This window comes from Microcebus murinus, chromosome 4 (assembly GCF_040939455.1).
Source record: "Microcebus murinus isolate Inina chromosome 4, M.murinus_Inina_mat1.0, whole genome shotgun sequence".
Lineage (NCBI taxonomy): Eukaryota > Metazoa > Chordata > Mammalia > Primates > Cheirogaleidae > Microcebus > Microcebus murinus.
This window is the reverse complement of record NC_134107.1, coordinates 69018574-69031573: the sequence shown is the minus strand read 5'-3', so window position 1 is coordinate 69031573 and position 13000 is coordinate 69018574. Positions and strand designations below refer to the sequence as shown.

At 34.4% G+C, this 13000-nt stretch overlaps 1 protein-coding gene across 6 annotated transcripts in view; it reads left to right on the top strand.

Annotated features, from left to right (window-relative positions):
* Positions 1–13000, top strand: part of DLG2 (discs large MAGUK scaffold protein 2) — a 1870454-nt gene that overhangs the window by 367099 nt on the left and 1490355 nt on the right. For all 6 annotated transcript variants that reach the window (XM_076002367.1, XM_076002386.1, XM_076002368.1 and 3 more), the window contains exon 4: positions 11274–11369. In XM_076002367.1, coding sequence (XP_075858482.1) covers positions 11274–11369 — 96 coding nt within the window. The remainder of the gene's footprint in view (positions 1–11273; positions 11370–13000) is intronic.

Sequence of the window (13000 nt, the reverse complement as noted above, 5' to 3'; positions counted from 1 at the left end):
TGTCTGTGTATGTGTGTGATTAATCAAACTTTGGATAGCATTAGTATATATGCTTTTATAACATACTTTTTTCCTCTTAAAATAATTCTGTTGGCATTTTTATTTCCATAAAGCTGCTTCTGTAGCATAATCTTTAATAACTATAATACATCACTTTTGATCAGGTGGCTGTAATAAGTCATAGCAGAATAGAATGATTGCTAGAATGTCAATCTGGAGTGAGATTGCCTGGATGTACATCACAGCCTCACCTCCTAATAGCTGACTGCTTTGGGGCAATTCACTTAACTTCCCTAAACCTCAATTTCCTTATCTTTAATATGGGTGCAATAATAGAACAGACTTCACAGGCTATTGTGATGATTCAATAAATTAATATTTATAAAGCATCTAGAAAATAAGCAGTCAATAAATATGAATTACCATTACCATTACCAATATTTATTTTGTCCAGCCTGATATCTATTTTAAATAGACAAGCTAATTTGCATTATCATGGGTCTTAACATATGTAAACTTATTCCACCATTTTAGGAATTGTTGACTATCCTTTTTCTTTCTCTTTCACCTAGCCATTTCTAACTCTACTGAAAAATTTTCTATGTTTGCATCTTAATTTTTCCTCTGCTGGTTTGGAAACATCTGATTGTTTTTATATTCTTTTATTATCTTTTTGGCATACATAATAATCTATTAATTATTTAAAGAAAATTTGATGTATAACAATTCCACTCCTATATCTCAACTTATTATCCTTATTTGATTGTAAAAATTAATTTTATTTTAAATCAATGGCTTATTTAGTATATGATATACTTTTAAATTTCTGTGTGTACCACTGATCTATGTACTTAGGTATCCCTCTGAATTCACTCTTCTTCTTGATGAAGTATATCCTTTAATAATTATTTTTGTGAGAGTTTTGGTTGTTAAATTATCTTAATATTTGTATATCTGCACTCTTATGTTTACATGATAATTTAGTTACAAACTTTTAGGGTAGCAATTATTTTCTCTTGGCACTGTGAACATACAGTGTTTGAGCTTCCTCTCAAAACTTCCTCTATTGCCTTTTAGTTTCTGTTATTGCTGAAGAGAATCTGCTTACTTTAGTCATTGTTTCTGTAGATTTTTTTCTCTTGTTGCTCTTATGATTGTTTTTTTATCCCTGATGATTTTCATCTTTACTGCCATGTGTCTGAGTGAATATATAATTTTATTTATCTATGTCAGTTCTTGTAAAGCCTTTTCTATCAGAAGACTTATATCTTTTTTCAATACTGGAAAACTCTCAGCAATATTTATTTACATATTACTTGTTCATTATTCTTTCCATCCTCCTTTTCTGATACTCTGCAAAAATATATATTGGACCCTTTCAATTCATCCATCCTGTCTTTGTACTGCTCTTTCACAATTTCTTACCTCAATCTTTTAGTGCTATATTCTGAGAGGATTCTTTGTTCTATCTTCCCAATCTTTCTATTTATGTTTGGTCTACAGTTTGTGACATCTATTAATTTTTATTTGTTTTAATGATTGTTTTTTATCCCATTTTAAGAGTTTCTGGTTATATCTGTCTTTTTCCATCTCTCCTTGTTTTCTAATATAATTTATTACTAGACTTTTAAAAATTAACCTTTTTTATTCTTTTATCTCCTTGAGCAACCTATATTTATTTAAAAGTTTTTTTATTCTCTTCCCTTATATTCACCTTATTAAGTATTGCTGTCTCTTAAATATGATAAGGACTTTGATGTATTTTAACAACTCATCACTCTAGTCTTCCAACTTATAACCATTGTTTGACATATTAACATTCTGGTTACTGATTTGGTTCCTAGTCTTTGGCATAATATTTTTTTCTAATGGTTTGAATTTTTGGATCTATAGGTTCCTTTTAAAAACTATTTGCTTAGACATAATTAAAAACAAAGGAAAGTTATAAAAATAGTCAAAAATTACTTGTATAAGTTTTACTTAGATTATACAAAGGTAACCTTTTACTATATTTATGTTATCATTCTCTTTAGGCATAAACATAAGTATACTTTCTGTCAGAGGGGTATTAAAGAGCAATTTGCCTTTGTCCCTAAATACTTTAGTATGTATTTTTTTAAAACAAGTATATTTTTTTATGTAACCAAGGCACAAATATCAAAACATTATCATAGATACAACTATTATCTATTCTACAGATCTTATTCAAATTTTTTAAATTGTTCCACTAACGGTCTTTATAGCAAAAGAGAAAAAAACTTTTCTGGTCCAGGCTTTGATCTAGAATCACACAGTGAAATTAGGTGTTATGTCTCTTTAGTCACCTTTAATGTAGAATAATCTCTCAGTCTGTCTTTGTTTTTCAAGACCTTTAATTTTTTTTTTCAGAAATACAATACTTTTTTTTTTTTTCCAGATGAATTGGTGTAGGATGAAATACAATACTTTTGTAAAATAACATTCAATATGTTTTTTCCTAGTATTTCCTTATGATTAAATTCAGGTTGCACATTTTGGGCAGAAACACTATAAAAGGGCTCTGTTATCCTCAGTACCTTATTTAAGAAAATATCTATTTGTCCAGTTACTGATTTGTGCTAACTTTGTCTACTTGGCTAAGTTATAATAGATTCCAGATTAGAAGATACTTTGAGTTTAGGTAAATATTCTGTTTTACCTACTTTTGCCCACTAATTTTATCATTCATTGACATTTTTACCCAAAACAATTATCACTATGGTAGTTTCCAGTTGGGAGTATTTCTGATATCTCCATTTCTTCTACACAAGTTGGCATACTCCTGTAAGGAAGAACTTTCTCTTCTCCCCCATTTTTCATTATTCATTATGCCTTATTTTTCCTTCCTATTTTGACTTTTGTGCTACTGGGACTCAGAATATAATATCCCAAAATATGGTACCTTGGAATCCTTAGTAGTTTGAACTGAAGGAATGGAAGGGTCTCAGAGGTAAGGTTTCATTGACATTTTTCCACCTTCCTTTCTCCCATGACCCTTCCTCCCCAAGATAAGTCATAGAAACTAGAGCTCCTCTCCCACAAAGCAAGCCATAAAAATCTGGGAAGGTCACTCCCTGACTTCTCTATCCCCCTGAAATTCCTCATGTGACAAGTATCCTGTCCTATACCTTGGGGGAAATAATGCCATACAGAGAAGCTGTAAAGAATCTAAACAAACAGGCCTTGCTGTAGTCTTCACTTCCTCCCGGTTTATTATAATTATATGATACTGTTATTGAAGTTTGGCACTTATCCCCAAGGCTGCATCAAAAGAATGAGGACAAGTGGTTTGAGCAGAAGGAAAGGGAAGTTTATTAATTTGTCAGCAAATGAGGAGTATGATAGACTCACGTCTTAAAGTACCAGAGTCCTAACTATATGCAGAAATGCAGAGCTTTTAAAGGGAGGGTTTTCAGCTTCAGGCTATTGCTGTTTAACTATAGTTGGTGGTTTTCATTCATCCCATCTCCAACAAAGACAATCTCATGACCTCTACCCAGATAATTCTGTTGAGCCATTTCCTGTGGTACAAAGAACACAAGACACTCCCCTTCCTCTCTGATTACTGCCCTTAGGTAGGAATGCAGGTTTTAATTCCCAAAAAGAGTGGAGGGAGTGTTTTAAAGAGACAACTTGTAAAAAATTTTACCCTTTTTCAGGCCATTCGTCTGTTATGATACTTCTTTTGGTCCAATTAGGTTTCTCCATAACTATGCACTTCTTTCATCTTACTTATTTTAATAATACACAGTTTTCCCTGGGCCTTTGGGTCTTCATTTCCTTATGAAGGTTCCCATGTCATGTAAAAACTTTTATTGGATAAATTTCTGTGCTTTTTTTTCTATTACTTTGTCTTTGTCAGTTTTATTTTCAGGCTTAGCCAGGGAGCCTGGGAGGGTTAAGGAAACATCCCTCTCTTAAAATATAAATGAAGAGATACATATATGTTTTATTTCCTATGTTTTTGTTATGTTGGGGCTCATAAAGTGATACTGGTAGATAGATATTAAGGTATCTCTGGCTCTCCTAGGGACAAAAGTGGGTGCCCCACCTTGGTGCTGCCTGGAGCATTTGCCACACCTGGGAGACAGAAGAATGCCCTGCCAATCTGAAAAAGAATACAGGGAATTCCTCAGCCCATAGGCCAGGTAGCCCAGGCACAAATGGGTCTGGAAAATGACCTAGAGTAACTTAAGGCTAATTATCATGTCCCTGACTATCCATCAAAGTGATTCGGTGGTGATGTTTGAGCCATAAGGAGGGCCCAAACCAGACAATATAAAATAGGACCCCAGACCATAACCAGAGCCTCTTGTTATGACAGGGGGCCCTTTGATTGTCTGTGGTGAATGTATCTTGCTCTTGCTCTATAAAACCATCTTGCTTTCATCAATAAACTTTGTTTCATGCTTATCTTGCTTTTGCCATGTCTGGTTATTCCCAGCCAAGAGCATACTAAGAACCAAGAACATACTACCAACCCCGCAATACCCCAAAATATGGCTCCTTGGCATGCTGAACACTTTGAACTAAAGAAAATTAAAAGGACTTAGAAACAGCCTCAGAATGAAGGACTTTCTGACCTTTTCCTGTTTCTCCCTGACAAGGCAGGGTAGAACTCTTTCTCTGAAGTTTTCTTATCTGAAGCTAATCTAGAAGGAATACAATTGCTTTGAATCCCCTGCTTGAAATTTTATTAAACAAAGAAGATTAAACTCATATCTCAGGAGGAAAGACTGAGGAATATTACCATACCTAAACAGACTTTATCACAAGCTATTATTATCTGTTCTTGAAGTCCCATTCAGTTTTCAAAGAGAATAATTCACAAACTATTTTCTATTCTTTGAGCTCAATGAATTCCATAAAAATCATTTACTACCCTCCAAAATTGCCTACATTCCCCCATCTCCCTCCCTTCTATGTAAAGAGTGCTATTTCACCTTTAGCCATATGACCATTTTTTCAGGCTCATATTTTACATTTTGCAATGCTTGCATATTAATAAATTTGTGTGCCTTTTGTGGGGGTGAAGTCTAAATTTCTTCTTCGCCCTTGGAAAATTCACTGAAAAATCAACTCATGATAAAGCAGGTTAATAAAAGAAAAGCTATCAAATTTATTTAATATGTATACACGGAAAACCACAGAAAATGAGGATTAATCTCCCCAGTGAAGTTTAGAAAGCTTATATGCCTTTCTGATAAATGGGTTATGAGAGGGGGGAAAGATGAATTCAGTAGAGGGGCAATAAAGGATTACTAGGGAAGAAGAATGAATAGGGAACAAAGATTAATTGGTAAATAGTCCCTTTGGAATTTAAATGAGTCTGACAGACTGGACATTATTTTTTAAAGAGTCTGTTCAGGTGTGGTCCTGTTTTTACAGGGGAAAAAAGGAAAATTGTTCTCCTAGGTGGACCCAGATCTCAGGCAGAAGAAACTTCAATGATTTGGGAAAAGTCTCACTTCACTCTAAATTTCTTAAAAGTCTGGCAGAATAAGCATTTAACAAATGTTTATTGAACTGAACCTCTTTTGAATTTCTATAGTACTGTCTATACTTTCTTTCAAAGTTTTCTACTTGGTTTTATAGTGACTTTTGTATGTATTCATTGCATTTTTTACACTAAATTCTTTATGGACACTGTCTTCTTTGTGTTTTCTCTATAACATCGTCTTTAATGCCTTGTGAGTAATATGATTTAATATAATATAATTTTTGTTTAATATAATATAATTTTTCTTTATATTCTGGATTGTTCCTCAAATAAATGAGATGGACTAACCATTATTAGAGGCGTAAAAGAGAACAGATCAGGAGGGTATCATAGAGTGAGAAAGCCCATCTAGCTGGAGAAAGTGAAAGGATCAATCAGGCTTTATATGACTAGAAAGGAGTCATATAAAAGTCCTTAAAAATTGGGTAATGACATTACCAAGAGCCATTTAGTAGAAGTGGGTTCTGAAGAAAAGACAATTACATCTAGATTGAACAGATTTGAGGTACCAATGTAAGTTTTAGAGAAAATACAAGCAGGCAATTGACAATGTAGGTCTAGAAACTGGGGAAAATGTCCTCTTAATGCTTAGATTGGGGCTGGGAGTAAGTATTGAGAGAATGAGATAAAGGAAATGAATTTATGAGTACCGGTTATAGTCAGAGGCTAAAAGGAGGAAGAGGAAATGAAAGAAAAGGAGCAATCTTGAGAGATTGGGTGATGGAAGAGAGATATATTTCTGAATATAAGGATAGATGTTTTAAGGATTAAAAGGTTAATTGGTGTGAAATGACAGAGAAAGTGGAAAATAATGAGTACTATAGAAAATCAGAGAAAATGGAAAACAGTGAGGACTAGGAGATCATTGGTGAGTTTTAAGAGTCAAGTATTCAGGGAAGAAAGGGCAGCATTCAAGGATTAATACAGAGGTCACAAACTGCAGCCCAGATTTATATTTTGTTTGGCTAATATAAACTCATGGTATTTTTAAAAATATATAGTTGTTGTTTTCAAAGAACAACGTTTCAACAAATTAATGATCTAATTGGTTTTTATTGGTGATTTGTGAATCAGGCAGCATCTCATCTATGAAATAGAAAGGTGCTCTGATGAGCTGAGCAGAGGCGGATAGCCCTATAAGCAGAAAAGGGCCAAAGAAAGCAGAAATAAGGAACAAAAAGCAGACTGATCATTTAAAAGTACTCTCCTTATATGGTTAAAATGAAGAGGACTTTCATATGATGACTCAGGTAGACTGGGCCCCTTCTATTGGTTGCTGTGACCCTCCTGATTTTTAAGAAAACTGGCCAGTTTTAAACTTCAGTTTGATTATGTGACACCTAACATGAGTGACTCCATTCTGGTTTGGTCTGGTATGTTTGGGTCTAGTGCATGAGCTTACTCCAAAACAACGGTTTTTCGTAAACTGTTTCACATTGTCAACATTTAAAAATCAAAGTATTTCTCATAAAAGTTTAGACTTCCAAGTTCTCTTGAAAATTCTGAACATCTAGTAACACTGGATCTGGCTTTCCTCATTGCAGCAAATGCCTGGAAGTGACTAGAGACTGCACCTGTTAGACAGGGCACACATTGTCCGTTTTGCCAAGAACTATCCATCTCTTCCCAAATACGTCTTTTACTTGGCTCACTTGCAATAATTTAACATTTGTCATCTAGATCAATGGTTTTCAAACTAGCATGTGTCAAAATCACATGGAGAGCTTGTCAAAACCCAGACTATAGGGCCCCGCCCCTGTTGTTTCTGATTCAATATGTCCAGCAGTTTATCTTTCTAATAAATCACTGATGCTGCTGGTCTGGGGATCACAATTTGAAAGGATGATGGGCAGTAAGAAAGTGGTTCAGGAGTTTAGTATAGTATTTAGGTTCACAGGCCTTTCATTCAGACAGAACTAGATTCTATTTTATCACCCAGGAAATAAGGATGATATTGTACTTCATAGGGTGTTTTCTTTTAATCTAAATGGGATAATGCATACATATAAAATGCGTATCAATATCCTTGAAGCAAGACGTAGCATATTGTAATTTTTCATTAAATGATTCTATTGTACTGTTATTGCTATTATTACTACTATTATGTTCTTCAAGAATATTGATTCCAGGGAGGAGAAAGTCAGAGATAGATTACTAGTTTTGGAGCAATAAAGGGTCTTTTTTTAAAAATTAACAAAATATAGAAATACAGAAGAAAATTACTTTTTCCATGAGATCAAAACTGACGGCAAGTTACCAGGAGAAGGAGTAATGGTGGGAATATAAAGGCTTATCAAGAGCCAATTAAGAGATTGAGATTGAGTGTTTTGTATATATTTAGGAAATACACGTGGGACAACATCTTGTATGAGGTAGGAAAGTTGTAGCTTGGATCTTCAGCTACGCTAAACTCCTGAACCACTTTCTTACTGCCCACTCACCCTTTCAGTTGTGATTCCCAGACCAGCAGCATCAGCATAACCCAGAGATTTGTTAGAAAGATGAACTCTTAGACCTACTGAATCAGACATAGGAGGGACTGGGCACTATAGACTGTGTTTTGATAAGCTCTTCAGGTGATTCTGACACATGCTAGTTTGAAAACCACTGATCTAGATGACAAATGTTAAGTTATTACAAGTGAGCTAGGTATAAGGACACATCACTTCAAAATGTGACTTTAGGAGACCAGAATGCCACTCCCAAATATTCCTCTTTGGCATATTGATTATTTCAAGCTGGTTATTCTGAGAAACTGCAGACACTGGAGTAGTTCTGAAAAACTCTCTTTTGTAAAAGAAATTTATATCTGTAAAGGAGATTTTCATTAGTAGAGGTATCTGTATCGGGAAGAGAACTGCTCTGAGACAACTTTTATCAGTTGAAAGTTTTTTTATCTGCATAACTAGCTAACTTTTATGCACCATACATTTCTTTCCCTCACCCTACCAACATTTGACTCTACCACCTCCAAAACCCCAAGCCCTTATTCATTTCTGTAGCTCAGGATGCTATATAAGTTTCAATCATCTGGCCCTTCTTTGAATCTTATATTTTTGGGGGACTTCTGTGCATACACAGGTATGAATGTAATTAAAATAGTTTTTCTCCTGTTAATCTGCCTTATGTCAATTTAATTTGTAGCTCAGCCAAGGAATGTAGGAGGGTGGAGGGAGGCTATTTTTCCCTCTCCTATAATCCAAAGAACTCAACCCAACTGTGGGATGTTTGATAAGGAGGAAGACCTTATGTGATGGGTGGCATTATCTCCATATTTTCAATGATGATAGTCATAGAGTTTAAATATTTCTCCAATACACACAGCTAGTAGGTGGAAGTAAAAGAATTCTTACTCATTTCTCTCTTACTCTAAACCCCATGCTCTTTTCTTCTGAGCATTATGCCTTTCAAGTCCACACTGCTTTCTACTAGATTGAACACTCCTGCTTGCCTAGATAACCTCCCTTTTCTTCAGCATTATTTCAATGTCATATCTTTCAGGAAGCCTTCTCTGATTTCATGGTCTGATAAAGATGCTACACTTATACTTTATTACTGCAATTAACACATTGTGTTACAAATTACATATTTTTATATTTCTATCTCCTGTCAGAGTTCCTTGGAGGACACACAGTCCATATTAATGTCTCTCTATCTCCAGAGATGAATAAATATTTATTTAATAATTAAATTTAATATTAATAATTTAATTAAAAAGATTAAATTAGATAAATAAATGAATGCATAAATAGATGAATAGATAAACAGTGAACAAAGGCTCTGATCTTGCTAAGAGAAATACAAAGCTCAACTACCTGAGGATACCCAGGTGGCCTCAGTCTCAGGTACAGTCTTTTACTTTGTCCTTAATCTATGATGGTGGATGTGCTCCATGTTCAGTATGATGATGGATCCAGGGTACAGTGGTGGCAGTGCGGGCTCAATCAGCATCTTGATTCTGGTAGGTCTCATCAGAAGTCTGGTTCTTACTGAGGGCATCTACGTGAGTGATACAGTCAGATTGGCAGCCCCAATTTGTTTCCATAGTTTGTGACCCCAAAGAAGGGTTGTTCCAAAAAGGCAGCACAAAATAAAGAACTCTATGTTCTGATGCAGAGGCTACCTGGGTATCCCCAGGTGGTTTAGCCAGACATTCCTCTTAGCCAGATCAGAGCTCTTTTCTGTTTGTTCATCTATCTATGCATCCATTTATTCATCTAATTTAATCTTATTTTTTCATTTATTAAACAAATATTTATTTATTTCTGGGTATTGAAAAACAGTAACTACTTCTGGAGTCTTCACAGAAATGAATAAAAAAGAAAAGGAAAAAAAATCAACAGTAAGACATCCTGCTTATGCTCCAAGAAACTGTAATAGGACAGATTATACACACATTTGTGTGTGTATAAATATATAATTTATAATACAATGTGTTAATCACAATGTTAGATGTAAACTATGGGAGTAGAAAAGAGGAACATCCATTAATAAAATAAATTGGAATTAGAGAAATCTTGGTTTCTACTCGCTGTGTTTGCAAATTTCTCTTCTTTCACAATCAGTGCAGGTACATGTCTCTATAGCTATTGATTGAGAAGGGGCAGGCATTTCTGCTCACCCAGAATGAATCCTGGGAGCTGAGACTGACTGGTAGATTAGTAAGGAAGTCCTCCCACTCAAAGAAGAGTTAGTGAAAACACTTTTGGAGCTGTCTTTGAGTCTATTTCCCAGTCCTCAGCCTGCAACCAGTTTAGGAATTTCTTCTCATTAGTAGGCATTAAAATGAAGGATCATTATGTGGTTGAACATACAGTATAGTCATCATGTTTGCTACCAATTCCCAAAGATGTCCCACACATCCATTTTATCAGCCCACAACTCTCTCTAGCCCTTTCTCTTCCAGAAAGCCATGGTTCTGTCAGCATTCTGTACTTGTGACTGCCAAGAACTGTGACAGATCTAAGATTTTACCCTACTGTCAAGCTGAGAAGTTAGCCTGGCACAGTTTCACAGATGCTGCCAGAAGATTCCTAGGACAAAGACGAAGGACTTTATCACTTGCAATAAGAGCAGTGGTTAACATTTTATTGTACTAGTTACTCAAGACCCAGTTCCTATAAGACAAGGCAAAGATGGCTATTTAATACATTCACATGCAGTGGGTCATGTTATAGGTTACATTCCTTCAGTTTAGGGAACACATATCTTTTATAATCATCAGTTAGCAAACCTACCCTTTGCTCTGGAAGTAGATATTATTTCTGTCATCCAAACCTGCAGTTATAAAAATGCTTTAAAAGGATAGTCCAGAACAAAGGGAGTCAGTGCTTCTGCTAGTTCTGAGAGCTCCAACAGCACCATAAAGTAAAGATTTCTGTTAAGTATGAGAAATTACAAAAGATGAAATCGACCCTACTATCTTTACCTTTCCATTAACCATGCTCAGTTTTTACCACATCATCAATTTACTATTGAATAATCCAAGTTCAACATTCCCTGGTGAACAGCTTTGAAATTTAAAAACTTGCTTTTGAATAACTTGTATCATTTTATGTTTTCTCTTTGGAAGCAATATAAAAATGGGTTAGATTGTGAATTCATATTCTAAAACTGACATAAACAACATCTAGTATTTATTCAGGCCTAATGTATTTTACTATGTATGTAAAAAGTTTGAAAACAATATACATTGCAGAAAACAAATAAGAAGTATTGATTTAAGCAGGTTTTTTGTTTTTTTTTTCTTGTTTAGCTTACAGGTTGCAGTGGACCAAATGCAAATGCTTCATGTATTGAGCAAAATAAAGAAAATCAGTGTTTTGAAAACGAAACTGATGAAAAGACAAGTGTAAGTGTTAAGAGTATCTTCTTTGTTTCTATGCTTAATGGGCAAGATTTGTCTTCTTTCCAGTGGATACTGCTTCTAGTGATGATCAAGTAAAAAAATAACTGTATAACCTAATTTCTGGCTTTGGCCTGGTCAGCATGCTGAGTTCTCTTGTTCCTGAGCTGACACTAAATGTGTATTATTTTGAGTAGTTGTGTGTTTCATTTTGGGATCTGTGTTTTAGTGCATGGCCTTAGGTGACCACACAAACATTTTGAAAGCTATTTCACTTCTCTCTGTTTGAAAAATATTTTTGTTTAACATAGATGGTGTTATTTAAACTATTTAAGACAGTTAGAATACGCTAAATGTGCTTCCAGGGAAGGAAGTCATCTAATTTGGCAATGGTACTGTTTTTTTCCATAATGGGAGAGGGAAGGTGGACATCTATGCTGGACTCTTGAATACTTAGAAAACAAATTTTTGAACTTCCTGGATGTTTACAAGGATAGTTGTATTTTTGCTTCCTGAATATGAAGTCATCAGGCCTAGGTGGGATAAAAATGTGTCAACTTTTCAGGTAACTAAATGAAATAAATGCTGAAAAATATATAAAAGAATCTTTTTTATTTTCATCATAGGAAAGTATATTGCTAGCCTAAGCTACTTAACTCTAAAAGCCTCACTTTCTTTATCTTAAAGTGCACTTAAGAGATTTTAATGAAATTGTAAATATGAACATGTTTAGTACTGCCTGACAAATAGTAGCTTTTCATTCTATTGAAATGAATTGCAAGTTTTACATTTATTTTATTTTTTGGAGACAGAGTCTCACTCTGTTCCCCGGGCTAGAGTGCCATGGCATCAGTCTACCTCACAGCAGCCTCAAACTCCTGGGCTTAAGCAATTCTCCTGCCTCAAATTCCAAGTAGCTGGGACTACAGGCATGTGCCACCATGCCCAGTTAATGTGTGTGTGTATGTGTATGTGTGTGTGTGTATATATATACACATATATATACACACATACACATATATATATTAGTCCTAGGATTACAGGCATGTAATATATATACATGTATATATAATACATGTAATATTATTATACATGTATAATAATACATGTATAACATTAATAGTATAATACATGTAATACATATACATGTAATTATATATACATGTAATATATACACACATATATATTAGTGCTAGGATTACAGCACTATATATATTAGTGCTAGGATTACAGGCATGAGCCACTGTGCCTAGTCACATTTATTTTATTAGAATTTAGAAAATAAAAATAAAGATATCATTGAGAAATTTAGACCTTTATTGATGAAGAAACATATTACATTTAATGTGGTTTCTTTCTTTATTTTTATTTTATTCTTATTTCCTTTGAACAATTATAAGTAATTGGGAGTATGTTTCAGGGGCATTTTCTGTGTTTAAATAAACCTAATATGCAAAAGGTAAAGCTTAGAGATTTGATATTCCAGAATTATAGTCAGAAACAATGAGGATTTTTAATCAGCTCATGGAGAAAGGAGAGAACTTAAAGAAGTAATTGACAGGACTTGGTGACTAAGTATATTGAGAGTTGGGTGGTACCAGTACAAAAAATGAGGGAGGAAAGATGATTAAGTGGTA